General features: G+C 39.6%; 1 protein-coding gene across 1 annotated transcript in view; it reads left to right on the top strand.

The window, feature by feature from the left end:
* The window catches only part of SPTLC2 (serine palmitoyltransferase long chain base subunit 2), a 68,156-nt gene extending 48,199 nt beyond the window's left edge, over positions 1 to 19,957 (top strand). The window contains exons 10-12 of the mRNA XM_032187835.1: positions 12,607 to 12,742; positions 14,711 to 14,840; positions 19,239 to 19,957. Coding sequence (XP_032043726.1) covers positions 12,607 to 12,742; positions 14,711 to 14,840; positions 19,239 to 19,358 — 386 coding nt within the window. The 3' untranslated portion in view covers positions 19,359 to 19,957. The remainder of the gene's footprint in view (positions 1 to 12,606; positions 12,743 to 14,710; positions 14,841 to 19,238) is intronic.
* Positions 19,958 to 20,715: the final 758 nt, after the last annotated feature.

The following is a 20,715-nucleotide window of genomic DNA, read 5'->3' as shown; positions in this document are numbered from 1 at the left end:
AAATATATCTACATTTATCTATATAGATATAGTAGATACTCTCAGATCTGATTGCAAATAACTAAGTTTTTGCTCATCAAAACACAAGGAATGTCTGCTTGGAGTTGAGTGATATTCCTGTTTAGAACACTTCTGCTATTCTCACGAAGGATGTGCTAATTAGCAGGCAGGATTCAGTGGGACAACCTCATTCTGCCAAGTCTGTTTTGTGCCTGGACTCAGCCAGGTTATTACATGTCCCTAGATCAGCACATCTGGCAAAGCTGTTTGGTTACTGTCTTCCACATCTACCCATTGGCTAGACAGGTTTCTTGCATCTGTCTTAGCCACTTATGTCTTCAAGATGCCCTCCTTTGTGTTCTGTCACCCTGTAACTCTGAAGTACCAAAAGCAATACACTGAAAATATTTCCTTTGGTGGAAAAAAAAAATTATCTAAGGCAAGTTGTAATTTTTATTAGGTGTCTCTTCAGTGTAAGTTTGTTTTTATGCCCTTCTATGAGGATTTCAATGCAAAGCATTTTGTGATTCCTGTTCTGGTCATCTTCCTATAGCTGAACAACTCATGGCATTTGCTAATAGTTTCTTCCTGATGATCATAGAAAAGTAGAATGGGTTGGGTTGAGTTGGGAGGGACCTTTGAGACCATCTAGTTCCAACCTCCCTGCCATGGACAGGAACACCTCCCACTAGGCCCAAAGCCCCATCCAGCCTGGCCTTGAACACCCCCAGAAATGGGGCATCCACAGCTGCTCTGGGTAACCTGTTCCATCTCATAGTGAAGAATTTCCTCCTAATGTCTAATGTCAATCTACCCTCTTTAACTTTAAAGCCTTTACCCCTTGTCCTATCAATACATGCCCTTGTAAAAAGTCTCTCTTCATCTACCTTACAAGCCTGCTTTATTAAAGTTTTGTCCACGACAGTTTTTCAGTGGCTCTGGTCTATCCACAGACTCTTGGGATTAGCTACAGAAGATTCTTTTCTAGTAGCAGAGGCATAATTGGGTAAAATATTCTGACATCTCCTGAGCTAAGTAAAACCGTCTTTCTGATGCCTGTAGGTCAGTCACCTCATGTTTGTTGCAACTTCATCAAAATCACTGCCACCAATGCAGCATCTGGTAATGATGCTACACTTGATAAAGCGGCCCTATGTTCACACCTTAATGACTCAGACCCACTGTTGGCTCATTGTAATGGTAGGGAGTGCTCAGTCTTCTACATTGTAGATTTGTAGACAGACTGTTTTTGAGGAATTTAAATACTTGAGGATGTGTTGTTCTCATGCGTAACTTCCCTTTGAGTCCTTAACTGTAGAATTTGGTAAGATATTAAAAGATGATAGAGAACATGTATTAGGCTGAACATTAACTTCATTTCAGTCACACTGGGAAGATGCAGGTTGCTATATAGCTGTGCTTACTGCAAAGACAAAGTATAACAGTTGATTAACAATAATGTTGGTGTACCCAGAAGATTAAATACACATGCAGACAAAATAAAGAATTTGGTTATTAGTAAAACATTTTCCTTCTTGTAACTTAACAAATTTCAACATGCAAAACCTTTTCAGCCTCTTGCTTCAGGTAGAGCCTTGGTATATGAGATGCCTTCCACTGCCATGGAAAGGAGCTATGAAGTAGATGGGATATACTTCTAAACACTGGCGTATCTAGTTCATCTATGTGCAGAAATGATATGTACTCTTGGGGGTGGTAGACAGCCCCTAAGTGGTTAATAAGTGATCTGCCACGTGGTAGTGGTAGAAATTCACAGCTGGAGTTTATGCCTATGTTACTTTTCTAGTCCCAAAGCCCTGTTGTTAGTCGTTGCTGCTTTTTGTTGGCTGTTCATTTGTATAAAAATGGTACTGAGTTGAGTCTAGGCAAAAAGATTTTTAACCTCACTTTAATACTAATCTCGCTTTCATGACTAAAGGTTAATAATTTTCAAATTTTGTGTTTCTAATGGAACTTACTCCTTTTGTGTCTATTACTGAACGTTTTTTTTTTTATGCTGTTCTTAAGTTGGTGGTTTGAGGAGCCAGCTCTGGCCAGGTTTGAGGCAGGATGGTCTGTTAACCCATCTTGTTTTTGTGGGTCCGACATCAGTCATGTTGTACTGATTTACTCTCCGTTGCTTAAAGCCTGAATTTTCAGGCTCTTATAAAAGGGATTTTCTTGTAGAAAAGTGCTCCCCTCTAGTTTGGCAAATGTTGCCTAAATTAAATCGATTGCTTTTTAATACTGCTGTTACTTAACTCCTTAAAATATTTATTCATGCTGGACTCTTTTAAGCATGTATCTTGCTTCAAAGTGTCTCTGCTCAGATAATAAAGCCTGCTGTTTGAGGCAAAAGATGAATAATAATAATCAAAATAGACGATATTGTCATGGTTGTACATGGGCAAGTGGCCACTTTAGCTGATTTTATTGGCATGTTGTTTTGTAGCATCTTTTTGTCATATCTCTGAACACCTTGGACATGAACTAAGGTTACGTGGTTGCTGCTGTACACAGATAGACTGTTCTAAAGAACTAACAGTTTAAATGATACAACTAAGAATAAGAAATCAGACTTAATAAAATTAATAGAAATACCATCTAATTGGCTAAAAAAAATAACCAAACAGACAATACTTCCTTATGATGTTTTGAGTGCATGTGCAACCTGGTCAGTCAGGCTCCTCTGTGATCACCAATGTAGAGTTTCTGGGAAACTGGCGAAGTGCCGCCGTAACACATCACCAGAGTTCCTTTAAAACCTGCTTAAACCTGTGGATTTTAAATTGAAGTTCTTTAGCGGATCAAATTTTTCCATTCTCATTAACAGACATGATCTGTTCTTGGTGAGAACTGCATCTCTTTATGATGAAGTTTGTGGTGTGAACAGGCTGCCTTGGAGTTCTCTGAACACAGCCGGGAGTTACAGGCAAAATCGGAAAGTGCAAATATAAAAATATTCCTCTGGGCTTTGGAATATGCCAAAGGCTTCAATCTCACCAGCATATATAAACTCAATGAGTACACAATACAGGCACCCAGCTGTTTTTTGTCATGCTTTTAAACTCCACTGGAACTGTTTAGCTTAATAGCAAATGCAGTGACAGATACTTAGCATTAGCATAAATTTTGTTTTTCAGAGACCTTTCAATGCCAAGAACATCAGCCATCATTTTTCTTTTCTCCTCTTTCCATTTCTTAATCTCTTTGGCTTCACCAACCTGTTTTTTTCTTTTAAATCAGATTTAACTGTTTTCTCCTCTCCTTTAAAGGACAGAGCTTTTCGCCCTCACCTCTGCATTGGCTCCATACTCGGCGCACTCGTGTAATCCAGGCAAATCCCCTGCATACAATCTTGTTACAAAACCATAGGCATGGGGTTAACTTGGAATGGTCACGAGCCAAGCCCTTCACTGCTTCTCCTAAAATAAATTGCCGCTAATGCTGCTGCCATGTGGCCAACAAACATGAGCTCACAGCAGTCTTTTGATTTCCTATTGCATGCTTTCAAGTGTGCTGGCTCTTAAACAAGGCTTCTCCTCCCACATTATTTGTAGTTTATCTCCTGAGTGGTGAACTTGGGAAGCATGCAAGTGTGTCAGAAGAATAAATAACTTGACTCAGCTGTCCACCCCAGTTAGCAGTTCCCCAGTGCTCGCATCGTCTCCCGGCCGCATTAAGCGTGGCTCTACCGTGATGTGCTGGAGATGTGGTGGAGGTTTGGGGGGAGAGCTTCCTGGCAGGCTGCTCAGGACACAGCTGCAGGACCTGAGCATGGCTCCAGGCTCCCTTTATGTAGCAGTGGCCTCTAGTGGAGGCTGCTCGGGCTCTTCCCGTAAAGCCCAGTTCCCATTTCCAAGTTGCTTTTAAACCTGAATCACCCAGCAGAGCTGTGGAAAAATCCAGTGAGTTGCTTCTCTCTTCTGGTTTTGTTCGCTAAAAACTAGCGTTTGAGCTATTAAACAGTAATGCACGTTGTAGCACTGGATTAAAGGATGATGCTAATTACTTCCTTTTAAAAGTTCCTCATTGTTTTCCCAGGTTCTCTTGGCATTTGCCTGTACAAACCGATGCTTTATAAAGCAAATCTGTGGGAATGTAGCGTTTTGACTTCCACATTTTAATGTCTCTGTGCAATCTCAGATTGCATAGTATAATTGTGTATAATACTTTCTGTAGATCTGTAATGAAAATCTTCAGACATCGTCTGAAGCGAAGGATGTGAACTTCTATTGCAAATATTGGCAGCAGTGCAGTGTTTGTGAGCGCGAACTCAGAGGAAGCAGGTTGATACGTGTGGAGTCACCTTGTCCCTAGAACTTAAACAGTGAGATAAGAAAAGTATGCTGAAAGATATGAAACCCATGTGTGTGTATAATAAAGTTTTCACTCTGATTTCTTTTCATTAGTTTTTATTGTATAATCTCTTAATAGAAACCAGTGAAAATGTTGGTTTCAGGGGGCTGAAAAACAGAGTAGATTGCTGTAGGGGGGCGACCTTCCTGGCCTTGTGTAGGTGAGGGCCTCTGGCGGGATTGTCCATGTGAATCGATCTTGGTTTCCCACTTTCTGCCCTGAGATGTGAGTTCATGTTACAAGTCTTCTTTGTGACAGGTTACGTTACAAGCCTCTTAAAATTAACTCTAGCAGATATTGTTATCACAGGTCCTTAAACATCAATTACAGCGTTTTAACAGCATCACACTCTTTGTGCAACTTTTCCTTGGAAGATAAAAGTGGCATTTAATCAGTATCGATCTGGAGTTTTGCTCAGTGTTAGCGCTGTTTACTTTAAAATCTCTCTCTCCTTCTTCTAGTTCTCACCTTCCTGGCTGTAGTACTCCAATAAATAGGTACTACCTTGTTTTGAATCTGACTCATGTTCCCAGTCAGATGTTCTTAACTCATGCTTGTCCTTTCTACCACTTGGCAAATCTAAAAACATGTTGCTCTTTGATTGTGCAAATGTTATCTCAAGTCATGCTTGACTTGTGTTTTTCAGAAGAAGCATTGAAGAGGCAGTTTTCTATACCTTCTGTGAAAAATATCTTCATTGCAGGGAAAAAAAATATGCCTTTATGCCTACTTAAAAAGTTGTCTGTTGTGTGTTATAATGATGAGGTATTTACAACTACAGTGTCCAGAAAACAACTTGAATTATTATGTTGACGTTGCAAAAGATCTTCATAAGCCCTTGGGAAGCAACTTAGCTTCTGAAAGCTTAGTGGAGAATCTGTTAAATCAGCAGAAGAATATTGAATTCCTGGTTGAGATTTGAAAAATGCTTGTTTCCAAAACAGAGTGTGCTGAATTATGTCTTCCACTGCAACAGCCAACCAAAAGACAGAAATGCAGGAATAATAAACAGAATGGAAGTATAAGCCTTTGTAAAAACAAGGGGATTTTAATGTGGAAAAATTTACAAGCTTGAATATATTATAGCATCATTCTGATTTGAAGAAACAAACTTCTGGAGAATGATATATGTAACCAAGTTTTCATCACTAGCTTACTTTGATTTAAATAGTTCCAAATGTCTGAAGCCACAGGCTTTCTGAAGTAGAAGTTATCACTTTTTTTCTTGTCTGTCCCATTGATAGAAGCATACAGGGAGAAGAGCCTCTATGCTAATGAAATAATGCTTTATCTTCGGTCATTGATGCTGATGCTCTCAGGAAAACAAACAAGGCGTGTTGCAACCTGATCCATATCCTTTCCATGTTGCATGTGTTTGGCCACCTTATCTCTTGTTTGGGGAGCAGGATGTGATGGCATCACTTTTTTCTGTCTTCATAATGAATTGTGGCTTTTTTCTGTTTTCAGCAATGGCTGGACATCCTACTATTTTTTGTGATCTTTAAATTATGTACACGTCTGGTAAAAATGTTAGTAAGCTGCGTAGTCAAAGATTTCCGTAAAACCGGGTCGTAGATTAGCCACGTCATTTTGAAATGATGGTGGGTGCTGCAGAACGTACCCTTTCTGCTAGTTCTTTTTATTCCATGCAAGGATATGGAGGCTCTGTTGTTACTAACAACAGTCAGTAAACGTTACTGTTTGGGTTATAAAATGCTTTTCAGTGGTGTTTCCTAAAGGAGGTTGAGGTCTGCTTCTTTGATGTTTTTTGACACGTGTGCACATGCACGTTTCCCCTCCCCAGCTACCATAATCTGCACAATAACTTTTATTTGACTGAGTGCTTCCTTTTAGTTAGCTTATTTTATTTTTGTTAAGAGATCAGAAAATTAAATTGTTTAATCTTGGGATAACATTTATACATGGGAGGAAAGTTTTATCAAATTCCCTAGCTTGTGGCCACCAGGGGAAGAGGAGGATAAAAGCCAGCCCAGGTAGAGTCCTGCAGAATCAATAGACCTAGCAGAGTACTCCTGCTGAGGTCATCCTTACTGTGGTACTGTGTAAAGCTGTGGTATTTTTGTCAGGGTAAACCCCTTTCTTGACTTAAACAAGCTATATGAAGAGAAATGATTGGGCTGCAAATCAGGGATGGTCCATCTGTCAGTAAGTGGCTTAGTGCTTCTCACCTCCAACACCTCTGCACTAGCAAGCGTTTATAAGGTGGGACAAGCTTGAAAAATATGAAACAAATTACAATAGAAATTGAAAGTAACTCCTGTGCTAAGAATTAATGGAGTATTTCCATCTCAGAGACCTTATGGATTTGATATCAAGATTAATGTGTTCTAATCTTTACTTCTAGCTGGTAACTGTACTGATGTCCTTAATATGCTGCTGCCAGTCTTCTTAATAAAACATATTTCTTGTTAGACACTTACTGATTCTTATTAGAGGCAGTGTGCTATTATCAGAGTTGCATCATCATGGGTTTTCACAGAAATCTTAGAAATATCTGCTAGTAAATGTTTGAATTTTGTTGCTCACATAATAGAAACTGGAACTGAGAACATTCCGTTACATTACAGCTTGAGCAGTTACAGCGAAACTGAGTACTTGGGGCAATAAATATCACAAGTGGGATGGTTATGCATGTAATGAATAGCAGTCTGTTCGTATCAAGAGTTTTCTTTTATTCCAAGTTTTCCATTAAATCATTAAAACTGAAGTTGTTAGCTGTCACCAGCATGTAAGATAAAGGCATGAAACTGCTCATCTTAACCATGACAGCGTCAGCAACAAAAAAAAAAAATGGGTTGAATTAAAACTGCAAGGTGAAAACTGTGTTGAAGAGCTATAAAATTAGTTAATGAACAAGTGTATAGTAATGTCGTGATAGCCATCTAATGTGACACTTTGAATTGAACAGGTATCTGTTCACTAATTAGCACTGTACTGCAGCTTGAGCATACAAGTGCATTTCACTGCTCAGGAACCCTTTTTAAAGATGACCTATGTGCTTTGAAGCCTCTATAAGAGTTAACTCAAAATTTAAGCATTTAGCTTTTCTTGTATTCCTCCAAGTATCTTTGTTTTAGATCCAGGTGACAGTGAGCCCTAATGTGATGAGAGAATAAAATCCCACTTGTGGGGGGTTTTGTTTATTTTTTTCCCCAGCTGAAGTTGTTTTGCCCCTCTAAGAGTTCTGTGTCAGTTGGTAGGCAGTTTGTGTACAATGCAACATGCCTTTTATTTCTCAAGAAGCCTTGCTGATGAGGTGTTGCATTGTCTAGGACAGATTTGTGACTGCCTTCCCATTACTGCTTTGAGATCACATGAAGGAGGGAAAAAGCAAATACATCCTAGTTGGACTAAATTTTCAGTTGAGTCTAATATCATCTATGATAGCTTATTCGTCAGCCTTAATAGATGACAGGAACAATACAAGTATTAGATCTTTGTTAGCAGAGTCTTTTCCACAAATGCTAGGGCAGCTTTGTTCTTTGTTGAGATGATTTTTAGTGTGAAATAGAGAGGTAGTACAAATCCTTGTATTTGGCTGCCTAGTGTAAGTGTAAATTTCTACGACGTGAAGAGCAGCATGGCTAAATGTTTAGCCATCTCTGTTCATCTGTCTCACTGGTAAAGCACCCATTGCAAGAGCAGTTTAGGTTTGGTGTGGTGGAATGTGCAAACATTTTTTTATTCTGCAGATGACTAAGGTAAGTATCAATTTAATTTCTGCTTCAAAATTCTTGAATAAATCCTTTCTTAAATATCTCCTAGATTCTTTTTCCACCGTAACTTATGTTTGTTTGAGCGATATGACTTTTAAAGCAGAGGCAGTCACAAGTGATGTATCATTCTTCTCACCTGTGGGAATCTCTCCTGGCAAAGGTCCTGATTTAATTCCCATGCGCCTTCAGATTCATAATTGAGTGCTTTTCTCTAGAGTGGATTTTTTCCCCCCAGGAAGACACTAGCTATATTGTTTTATTATTACTTGTCTCCTTATGTATTGATAAGATGTGATATGCCACTCTTCATTTACTGTAAAATATCAAAAGAGTAGATACATTGTCCCTCAGTGCAAATCCAGAAACACCATAATTTGAAGCTTGCTTAGAAGCGGGCAAAAATTGCTATTCATATTGTGGAGGTATGTGCTAAATATTTGAAGAATGATAAAAATGCTGCAGTCATCAAGCCGTTACCCACTCACTGTATTGGTCCAGCTTGTGGCATTGAATGCTTCTGCTGCAGAAACTCTAGAAGCCTGAGGTAACTGCACTTGACAGAATGGGCAAGTAATCTGCTTAGAGTTTATAAATGCAAAAGCATCTATCTGGCATTCTTGGCCACGCAGAGTTGATGATAACCATGGTGTTATGGGCAGTGCAAAGGTCTGAGAGGAGTTCTTGGTAGCTTTCTCAGCAGAGCTGCTGCTGATACAGGAGTTGATGCTTGGTTACTAGCACTTGGTGTAGGAGAGCTGCAGCTCTGCACCGAGTCTGCTGTGCTTCTGCACTTACATGTAAGGCAAAATCTTGGTATGGAAGTGAGCCAAGGCAGTTTAAAGTGACTGTTGTCATTGTGGACTGGTATAAGGCTGTGTCAAGTAAAAGCACATTCCTCTTCTGTCAGCTATAAATACTGAGCTCATCTTAGCTACCCAAGCAGAGGCAATTACTGCATTTCTTTTCTGTTCTTGCTTTGTTCTCTGCTGAATCCACACAACTACAGCTCTGAGCTGAGGGCTGTAAAGGAAGAGTTTCCCCCCTTAGCTGGCGTGTGACCCTTACTTCTGATACCATGGCAGCATGTGCTTCAGGGGATAAATGTGGGCTTTAGATTAAATGATGTCCTGACTGCTACAAGCAAGGAAGTGTTTTACTAAATTACAAGAGCAATCTTGTTATGACTGCAGTAAACTTGTAAAAGGGTACAAAAGCAGAGGATAAGTTATTAGTTAATACTCTAATTCCAGCATAGGTCTGCCAGTAGCTGGTTTAAGCTATTTATGGGGCCCATAAGGGACTTCAGATCAGTTGCTGTGATAAGGGGTTCTAGTTTTCTAGCCTTTTGAAGAATTCAGTTCCAGTAATCCTCCCTTTCTTCCCTCCCTGAAGGTCATCACATTCCAGTTTCCTGGATTAAAGGATGTTACCAGAATTGTTGCACAACTCCTATTTGAGAACAATTGGCAGGGTGGTGTCTGAGCAAGCCTTCTTTGAGTGGTCTTAAAATGAAGCTGCGTACTGCCAAGAAAGCCAGCTGCTGGAAGAGTGTTGCAGTCCTGGCAGTCTTTCTAGGCCTTCAGTTGAGCAGATGTGGACAGAGCTCAGAGCTTCAGAAAATACTTGGGCTGGGAAGGGATTTTGAAGTCCTGTTTGGATGCTTGAACATGGTTTGGGTAGGAGTGGGATTAGTGATACTGGTTACCTGGTCACTGCTGTCTCCAAGCACTGCTTGCATCAACTTTGTGGCCACAGACCCATGGCTAAAACTGTAGTAGCAATGAACAGCCTGCTACATCTTTGTGCATCAGTGAGGCTGAACCAGCACATTTTAACAGATCTTAACATTGGGTGCATGCTTTTTGCCTAATATTGTAAATCCTACTTAAATAGCATGTGGCATCACTCTTCAAGTGCAGGATTTTACGTTGGATTAGGAGACGAAATACACTGACATGCAGAGGAGAGGAGCTGAATGCAATGCATGGAGAAAGAAAAATGCAGGATAAAGAACCTTTGCCAGGCTCTTGTTCAATACTTGGGTGCTTTGCTTACCTACAGCTACAGCTCTTTTTCAGAAAAAAAAGACGTGTGGTAGGCAGTGAGAAAACACCACTAAATATACTTTCAGGTTCTCAGTAATACTGCTGTAGCCATGGTAGCAAGTTTTTATAGAAGTAATTATTTCATTAAACTGACAGGTGATTCTGGAGCAGAGTAAACACTGACAGGCTTTTGAGACCACAAACCTGAAGACTATAAGCATCTTCCACATCTATTGGTTGCTGTAATAGGTGCTTGTGTGTGGAGGGAACTGAGAGATTTGCACATGAAACATCTCAAAGCACTCTTCAATCTGTAAGGACAAATCTAGAATCAAACTCTTTTTATGGGAAAAATGTTTACGGAAGACTGTGAAGCAGTTGCCAACTACAAATTAAGGTTGCTCTTTAATCTTTAGCCTGGAAGGCTCCAAGCAATTTGGAAAGTGGTGTGAGTGTATAGAGGGGAAAACTATAAAGGTGCAGAAGTTTCTTCTCCTGCTTGATACGCGTTAAACTTCCTGCTGTGTGGTATGGGAGGATCTGCATCCCTGGTTGTGGGAGAGGGGCAGATCACAGCAGTGATATCCTGCCGTGTTCATTACCTTACCACTCCTGCAGCGGTGAAATTTCATGTTTATTTTGATGGGATTATCAATCCTGAAATGTTGTCAAAAGTTGTGCATTTTTGTGTAGGAACAAGTGGATGCAGCTTTCTCAGGAGGTACCATGGTACCTTTTTTCCCCCTGATCGTAGATAGCTCTTTCCAGCTGTTCTTGGACATCTGTGTTTTTATTGATTGCCTGAATGTTAGAAATGCAAGAAGTGACATTTGGTCCACTATCTCTGGTCTCCTGGAGTAGGTTGAAGATTTTTGTTTTTTTTTTTTCACCTCATTTTGCAGGCTGGCGTATTTAAATAACCAAGTAATTGGTTTGAAAACAGAGAGAAAAAGCTGAGTCTCAGCTAGAGGATCTGGTCTAATGTGAGCCAGATACAAAATAAGTTTCATAAGCACAAAATGCATTTGTGTTTTACTGAAATCTTGCTGTTTTGGGGGGAAGAGGAATTAAGATTCTGCAGAAACTCCGGGGGATAAAAGATTAAGAAATAAAGTTGTTAATGGAGGAGAAGAGATGTTTCAAATGGCAGCGAGTACAATTAAAAATACCAGTTCCTGCCCACTAATGATGGGCCAAGTTTTGCAAACTTAACAGGTTTCATTCTTTTTTTTTCTTATGCTTCGCCTTTGATGGGATTTTGCCTTTGATTGCATGGTTGTGGGTGGAATGTCTGATACTCTTGGCTACAAAAACCATATAGGCTCTTAAAACTACATTTGTTCTGGCCTGGAGCATAGCTATGTGGGTGTGGATGTCTCTTTGAGGCCTGGCGTTCCTTTTGGGTAATCACCTTATGTTAGCTGCGACTTTAAAGGGAGACTATTAATATCTAGCAGCCAGCTTCACTATGTGGCATATATCAGCACCGGAAGATTTAGTGCTTCGCTATATGAATTACTCATTTAGTGAAGGCTGTGGCTGGATGATCAGTTATCCAAAAATATACGCTGTGGACCAGAGACCAGCAAGTATAAATGTTACCTACCTGTCATAGTCTTACAGCAGTGTTTTCTCTCTTAAATACATTAGAATATTAGGTAATCAGAAATGCATTATTGCATTCATCTGCTTAGCTGAGAATTTGTGGATCTTTTAGAATTTGACTGATAAATAGGCTGTCCAATGCATATATGGATAGCTGGAGTATTTAAGTTATACCAGCAATCCAATGTTCTGTGTACTAATTTTGCCAAATGTCAAAAAAAAATAAATTGGCTGAACACATGATAAATTGACCGCTGCTGCTGCTTGTGCAAAGTGATCTGGATTATCAGAGGTAATCTGTTTAAATTAAACCCAGCTCACTTTCACTGAGAAAGGCTAGGGAGCAGCCACATGATCAGTTCAGCAAGCAGATTTAGGAGAAAAATGGTAAATTGCATCAATACAGGCAGGCAGGACAATGCGTAGTGAAGAGCCTCAGCTGATACATGTTCAGTAACTATTCAAAATGTAAGCAAACTCTTCTTCAACATGCAGTTATCAGTGAATTTTGAGCCAGTTTTGCAGCTTGTTTAAAAACAGGCTTTTATATCATTTTGTCAGATTTGTATCTCTTGATACAATTCTGATGCAGAAAAACTAGGTAAGTTTTGGATTTGACAATTATGCTTGTCCATTATGCATGTGTCAGTCCATTCAGCTACAGCCTTATCTGAAAATGAGTAATTAATCTTGATTACATGAGAGAAATACAGATTAGAATTCAGTTTGTTCTAATTTTAAAACTTCCATAAGCACAAATGATACATTCATGGTCTGTACTTTAGCGAGAGGTCTTGTGCTGCAATTACACATGATTTAGGACTGTTGTGTTCATGGTCTTATCTTAATTTCTTTTCTAGGGAAAGAGTGTGTGCAGCAGCTAGCAGAGAACACAAGGTATTTCAGGAGACGACTGAAAGAGATGGGCTTTATCATCTATGGAAATGAAGACTCCCCTGTTGTGCCTCTGATGCTGTACATGCCAGCAAAAATTGGGTAGGTTTAACAGGATAAGTTCTCATCCATCTACTTTAGAGCTAGGATGCTAAAAGAATATTAAGACTTCTGTAAATGTAAGGAAAGACTGTTCTGTTTTTTACTTCTGTGACCATTACTAAGTTTTGTAAAACATAGAAACTTCCTATAGGTGATCTGGAGAAAACTGGGGCTTGTAACTTGGGGCTGCAGGAGAGCACTTCAGAGAAGCAATTTGTAAAACGTGACATGCAGTAGTAAAGAAGACATGACATACAGTAGTGTAAAGCTTTCATTTTATTTATATATAGAGTGCATATATTCACTAAAGAGAAGCTGAAATTGATTGGAAAGTCATATAAGAATGTTACTGGAAGAACTTTTCAACAGTTCATGGGCCAGGAGCAGTGAACATTTCCATAGCTAAACTTTGGAAAATTAAAAAATAACAACATTGATAATAAAATAAAAAAGAGAAGGCGGAACACACTACTACTGTAGTGATTTAATAGCTCAGGCATGATTATTGTAAGTACTAATACAATGCTAATACATGGTGGGTTTTTTTAGAAATGCTTGTGGACTGCTGTGTGGATACTTAAGTCTGAAATTCTGCTAACAGGATATAACTTGTATATTAAAATATTTTGCATTGTAAACATCCTGATTTCATTGACAACTTGGCTTTGACAGCTGCTTTTTAGTGTCCATGCAAAATGCAGTGCTCAACCAACACTTTCAGATTTGGAAAGCATAGCTTCATTTTAAGCAGTACAGAACACCTTTAGTGCTCTTCCAGCTCAGCTAGTCTTTGGTCTGGCTCAGCTGTATTCCGTGAGGGAACAAACATCTATCTGTCTTCATGAAGCTAGATATGGTAGTCTTCCACCCTCCTCAGTGCAACCAAATTTAAAAGGCCCATAAAATCTTTATGGGTGCTGTGGAGCCTGCGATATGTGCTGTCCAGCACACGGTGCATACTGTGTCTACCTTCCAGCTGTTCTACTAATCAGTGCAATCTTTTCCCTGGAAATATTCATGGAAATGTTTGCTAGCTGAGCATTTGGGCCAGTAGCTTAGTTAAAAATAGGCAAGAGCACAGAGCTCTGAGAATTGGCCATTGGTGTCTACATTGGGTCTACCTCATCCTTTCTTTCTCTCTTGAAGTCTGTTTCAAGTTTGAGAGTACTAACTGGATACAAAATAAAGTATATTAGGATATACTTATTTATAAAATGTTGCAGCAGAAGGCAGAAAACATTAAAAAAACACAACAAGTGAAAGGGTGTTATTGTTGTAGGTGCCCATCAATCTTAATTCATTGCTACTTCTAAAGAGAAGAAGGTCAGTTTGAAAGGGCTGAACCATTTACTGTGGCCTCTAGAAACACCCACAATTGCACTGCCGTTATGGAAAGAATCTAGTCATTCCTCTCATTGCATACGTGAAGATATTCTGTGACTGTTGAGTGAGATTTTTGCACCTTCCTTAAAAAAGTTTGTTATTACATTAGATGATCTTAATTTATTGTGGTGATTTAATGTTCCCATGAAAAGCACTTAAAAAGTCGTACATTCTGTGACTCCATAACGTACCTGAATTTCATTTAATTGGTAGAAACAAACCATTTAGAAATTGCAGTATCATCTGCGCCAGGGGTCAATTCCTTGTGTAGTCCAACTTCTGAGCCCACATCTCAGTTTCCTATCAGAAATATTTTCAAGTTTAGGCTACAAATCCATTTGGAAACAGCCTGGCAAAAGACCAGCCCCCGCCACATGCGGTCATCCTTGGTTTACCATCTTGGGATTGAAGTAGAGGGCCTTGTGATGAGACATTCTACCTCCACAAGAAAGCACTGGAAGCTCAGTTTCAGTGTTACTGGCTTGTTTAATAAAGGCCAATATGAGTTAACATGCTGAGACCTTTATGCTGATGTTCTGCCTCACCTGGTATCATTCTGACAATTTTCCTTGTTCTTTCTGGTAGTGCGTTTGGGCGTGAGATGCTAAAGAGGAACATTGGTGTTGTGGTTGTGGGCTTCCCTGCCACACCAATCATCGAGTCCAGAGCCAGATTCTGTTTGTCTGCAGCTCATACCAAAGAGATGCTTGATACGGTAAGTGTCTCATCTTGTCTCCCTCTTGCTTATGCCTTCTATAAACAGAGATAACAATTCTGTTTTTTTGTGGTTGTTTTTTTTTTTGTAGACTGGTTTGATGTTTGGTATGCAAATGAGTTGAACCTAATGTTCAAAGCCTTGTGTAGTAGAGCTGGCAATGACACCATCTCATTCCTTTCCCCAACAAAGCAGAATGGCTGCCTTCAGTAAATGTCAGAAACTTCTTCCCGTTTCAAATATGCAAGAGGGACAGTCTTGTTCCCTTGAGACACTGCTTTTTCCCTTCTCTAGAGGCTCTGCCTTCAGTTCTTGAGCTTGTGAAATGGAATCTTTTAAAAGGGAAAAAAAATGGTGCTTCTGATACTAGACACAAGTTGATTTAAAAAAAAAAAAAAAAAAAAAAGGCCTAAGATTCCACGAAACATCCGTATTCTTTTCAAGAGCAACTGCAAACCCCTTCATGTGGCTTACCAGTGAGCACATTTATTCCAAACATTACTATTCCAGCTCTTGTTTATGGCTTCAGAGCACTGTATCATAAATGATCCCCTCCTGAATGAGGCTGTGCCATGTGCAATGCCTTGCTGGCTCCTGCCCACACTAGGCATGTTCCAGCAGGAGCAGCAACCCTCTTAAAGGAGGTCTGTATCTCAGTTAGGAGATGCTACTTTAAAAATGAAGGATGGCAGTTACTCTCTGACTAATATAATTGGCAGGGGATTTATGAATAAACCTGACTATCCTTTATACATTTTGAATATGGTAACTACATTCATTTTTGAGTCTTCTGAATAAGACAGACATATACATAGTCTGTCCTAGGCTCAGTTCTCCATTGTGATTTTTCCAGTTCTGTTGTTCTCTGACTCAGAGCCTAAGTTAGTGTGAGTCACAACCTTGAATTTAAGGAGGGTAGACTTTGCCCTTTACAGAGGCTGCATGAAATAATCACATAGGATACAGTCCTGAAAAGAGGAGGGGGTTGACTTTCCTCCCCCACACTCCTCCAAGTGCTTATCTCCAGGCTGTAGAATGCTCTATCCTGACATGCAGGAAAGCAAAAGCAATGGGAGCTCTGCATGGATGAACAAAATGACAAAACTGAAACATGAAATGAAAGCATTTAAGAGGTACAAGCAGGACCTGAAAGGAATACAGAGACGTTGTCCTGAGCATGCAAAGATGAGGTCAGGAAAGCAAAAGCCCACTTGGAGCTGAATGTGTTGAAGTACGTGAAATACAGCAAGAAGGGCTTTTTTAGGGATATTTGTAACAAAATGAAGACTAAGGGAAACATGGGGCTGCTGCTGAATGGCATAGGAACCTAGTGACAAAGTACATGGAATAAGTCAAGTTACATGCTACCTTTGTTGTTAGTCCTTAGGAGTAAGACTTGCATTGAAGAATCTAAAGGCCCATGAGGTCAGTGAGAAATCTTTGCAAGTATTTTCAAATATGTTATGGACAAGAAGGTGGCTGGAAATAGTCATCATAGAATTATAAAGGAGGAATTGTGCCCAGTGTCCAAGTATGATCAGGCAGTAACATTTCATAGCATGAACAGTGAGTAGGAGTTGTAATATAAACAGACATTTGCCAACAAGTCAAAAAAAGGTTTCAAACTTCTCATCCTTCGGTGCCACAGAACTTCTTGCTGTCAGTTAGCCTTTGTCTTCTCTGTTAGCTACTAGCTAGAGTCTTAACCTTACCAAGCTGTTTTCACAGAATATTTACAAGTACTATACTTGTTCTTTTCCAAAAACAATCTGCAACTTTTATTAGCCTGCTGAGGAAAAGAGTTTTTTGGTTTTAATCAACCTACTTACAAGTCTTTCAGCTTTCCAGAAAATATTTCAAGTTTTGTGCATTTAACTCTAAAGACTCATTTCTGGAGTACCCATGTAGGTGCTAAATGCAGTAAACCAAAAGAAATACTTGTTTAATATATTAGGGCTTGTCTGCCTAAGAAAATTAATCAAGGACAAAATGAGGTGTGAATTTTGAAGTGAATGAAGAAATCTTGGTTTAATTCAGCATGTGAGGGCTTTGTTCCAAGTTGGCATAAACCGTTTAAAAGTTCAAAACAACTGAATGCTCTGAACCCAGAACACTGGCAAGGGGAGTTAATAAGGAGCAAGTCTTTGTGTCAGTGACTTTGTGTTGTGTTTGTCTTGTGTTGTAGTGAAAGGGAGTTGATTTTAGGCAGCTAGTAATTAAGACAGCATCAGGCAGCAGATCTGATCCCTCTGCTGAACTGTGGCAACAATATCCAAGAGGAAAAAAAATGAAATGAGTACAAGAGCTTGCAAAGAGCTTGTACAAGTCCGAGACAGGAGAAGTGGGTAGCCCATCCACATGTGTATGGATGCTAACTAGTGCTGTTATCACGGCATTTCTTCTAAACAAAATTAATCCGGGTTTGGACTATGGGGAAGAGAAGCTTGTCTTGTAAATGCTGATATTTGTAATGCTTCCTTGTTCTTATTAAATAAACCCACATGATGGTGAACAGTTCTCAGTTACAATTTTAACCGTTTTATGTAAATAAAACTTCCTTGCCTGAAAATATTTGGCTCAGGATCAGAGTGAAGTCCCTCATAACCTGCATCCCTGTGGGCTGGTGCTTTCTTTTCAGTGATGAAAAATATATTACACTCTCCTGAAGTCAGAGTTCACCAATGCCATTTCCTTTGTACTCTTTGCTAGTCACATGGACCTTTTTGTTTTAAATTAATAAAATCCTAAATCTGTGTTCAAGAATAACAGTTAACAGACTCTTTCAACAGAAATTCAACCTTAAATTGTTTCCATATGGGGTCTTTACTTTAAGCTCTGGCAAGCTGTGCCCATGCTCTTGGTGTTTTGTTGTGCTTTTTTTTTTTTTTTTTAAAACTGAGGTCCAACTTCTGGGCTTTCCATTCCTTCAGATTTTAGAGTGGAGAAGTTCTTGCTGCCAGATATAACAAGCATGAGGGGCCATTGTTTAAAGAAACAAAAACTTGGACTGTTCATCCAGGAAGGAAAAGCATGTAGGGATATTAACCCCGGTCTGCCAACTATTCTCAGGAGACAGGCATCTGACCCAGAACATGGTAAAATCAGAGTATTACTGTTGAATTGGTGGCATTCTAAAGGAAAGTTGAGTGTACTGATCTGAACACATTTAAACTTCAAGGGAATGCAGAATGCCAACATTTGAGTTCAGAAATCACACTGAAAGTCATCCTCTGCACACATCTTTGTCACTTGCCAGGTATAAGATAATTAGCATCACATACTGTTAGAAATTCTTCTGCAGCAACTGACTTATTTTTGGACATTGTTCCAGGAATGATCTGTAGAGAAATAAATCGAAGCTTAGAGTTTGACTTGTAACAAATCCTGTTGTGAGACTGTCTTCCCAAAGAGATTGCACAATTAAATGAGTATTGACTTTCCTTATTATGCTTGCAGATGCTTGATCTCTGGTAAACTTCCCGTGATTTCCATGCGTATCATAGTGAAAGGTTTTGTTAGCTCACTTGCAGTGTTCTGGGCCATCAGTTGCTGAGGTGGTGTCTTTGTGGCAACAGTCAGGGAGGGTTGCTCTCCAGGGAATTAAAAATAATAAAAAGTGCTTGGAGTCCTACCCTGAATGACTTCTCTGTGGCAAAAAAAAATCTCCCATACAATATTATTTATTATATAGAGCTTGCATCTCTAGTTGCGTATGAGCAACTTAAATTAGTCAAATGCAGATACAACAAATACATCAACAGAAGCTCTTAGCATAATATCACAGGCTGCATTTCACTGCCTTGTAGTTTAAAAAACATAGTATTTCAGGCACAGTATATTAGCATGCACAATGATTTCATATTGTATGATACAAGAATGAGAGTCAAACCTCCAGGTATGTTTTTTCCAATTCAGCTTTATTAATCCCTTAGGAAAAGAGTGTTATCCATAGGTTTGTGCCCAGTGCGCCCTGCCAATAAGCACACAATTGGAATCCACACAAAGGTCTTTTTAATTAAATATTAATTATTGGGACTTGGGACTACAGGAGGAGCACTGTTCCCAGTTGATCTGCCTATGAATAGACATGGCTTTATTTTGGCTGACAGTGAAATTTGGGGTAATATTGATGGTTTTTATGTTCTTGCCTTGGAGTTGGAGTAGTCAGGTAGTGCAGGGTCACTCTCAGTTGAACGACCAGTGCTGCTCACTTGGTCTAGAGGCTTCCAAATACAAAAATCAAAAACAAATCTTGCACACTTCCAAACCTGCAAACTTACAGCCTGGTGAAATCCTACTTTGCTGTCAGAGCGGTCTGTTGGCATGCAAAAAGGAAGATGTGCTGATAGCTTTCTTGCATCTGTTTCCTCTGCTGATATCCTGTGATCTCTTTCTCAGGCGTTAAAAGAAATCAATGAAGTTGGGGACCTTTTGCAACTGAAATATTCCCGTCACCGTTTGGTACCTCTCTTGGACCGGCCATTTGATGAGACTACATATGAAGAAACAGAAGACTGAACTCCCTCCATGTGCCTTGGTGGGAGGGACACACCCTGTGGGACACGGTGGCACGCAGCCCGCAGAGTCTGTGAACAACACACTTAAGACTGCTTAGCATAAAAGACATTTCCTCACAATACTGAAGTGGCCACATCAGCTCTAAATGGCATTTTGTAAATAGGGAGAGGAGAAAAAAAAAAAAGCTTTGATTCCTGTGTCTTCAGGGTCTGGCCCTAGAGGTGCTTGGCTTTATTTTTTCATGTTGCTTTTTTTTTATTTATTTGTCTCAATAAGTTCACAGCAACCCGAGTTGGCTGTGGCTGATCAGCTCAGACTTTGTATGCACCATTAGCCTCCCAAATGCTGGCTGAGATGTTGTGAGCATGTGTGATGCTGGCATGGCAGCATTTCCAGTGTCACTGCTAGATGTCTGACCTTCCCAGTAAGGAGTGAGCCAACCTGTCCGTTCATTGGAAACTGCCTAGAGAAACTGTTGATTACTAACTTTGGCGTATTTGACAAGATGGATAATCAACCAAAGCTTCTTCCTTTTGCAGTTACTTGTGTTTAAAACTTGAATTTAGCTTTTTTAAAATAAATGTGTTGCTGACATGTCACTGACAGGACCATTGTTCCAAACATTATTTAGTTCTGTAAGCCACAGGCAGAGAGACTTCGGGGACTCTAGCCTCTTTTCCTTCCCAGTATGGATATCAGATTTTGACAGTAATTGTCCTCTTGATATAGGGTAAGTGATGGAGAGATTTTTGTGCTAGTTATTTTTAAATTGGGATGATCTGTCTTCCTTCTGACATACTTCTGTTTTTTTAATTTTTTGTGTGTGTGTATTGCTTTCTCATCTTCAGATTATTTTTGCTTTTGCTTTAGAACTATTATAAAACCACGAACAAGTATATCTGGTAGCTGATAGGTTCTAGAAGGGTGCTTTTGGACTTCAGCAAACCATAGCAAGCCTTGTGCTTCCTTCTAAGACCAGAACCTCTGAATAAGCAGGCCTGTGCAATGGATGGCTATTAGGGAACCACTTATTTCACGCAGATCTGTGAAAGAATGATCACTGCCCTTTGTCACGCTGATCTTTTCTTGTCACGTATGAGATGTTCTTCTTTGGCCTTGTTGTCCAAGGCTCTTATGCAAAGAGTATAGACAGATTGTGTCTTGTGTTGTATGTTATGTTTCAATTAGCCAACAAAGTCTCATAACTGGCAGCTGTGAAGTCTATATAGGCTTCCCCAAAGAGAAACTGTCCTCACAACTGTAGTTGGGTTGAGGTCTTCATGTTTTTCCATTTCTATTACTGTGAGATCAAATTAACGTTCACTGAGCCAGTTGCAGTTTGGTATCTTTATTTTTC

This window comes from Aythya fuligula, chromosome 5, assembly GCF_009819795.1.
Source record: "Aythya fuligula isolate bAytFul2 chromosome 5, bAytFul2.pri, whole genome shotgun sequence".
NCBI classification, from domain to species: domain Eukaryota; kingdom Metazoa; phylum Chordata; class Aves; order Anseriformes; family Anatidae; genus Aythya; species Aythya fuligula.
This window is presented reverse-complemented; position numbering and strand designations above follow the sequence as displayed.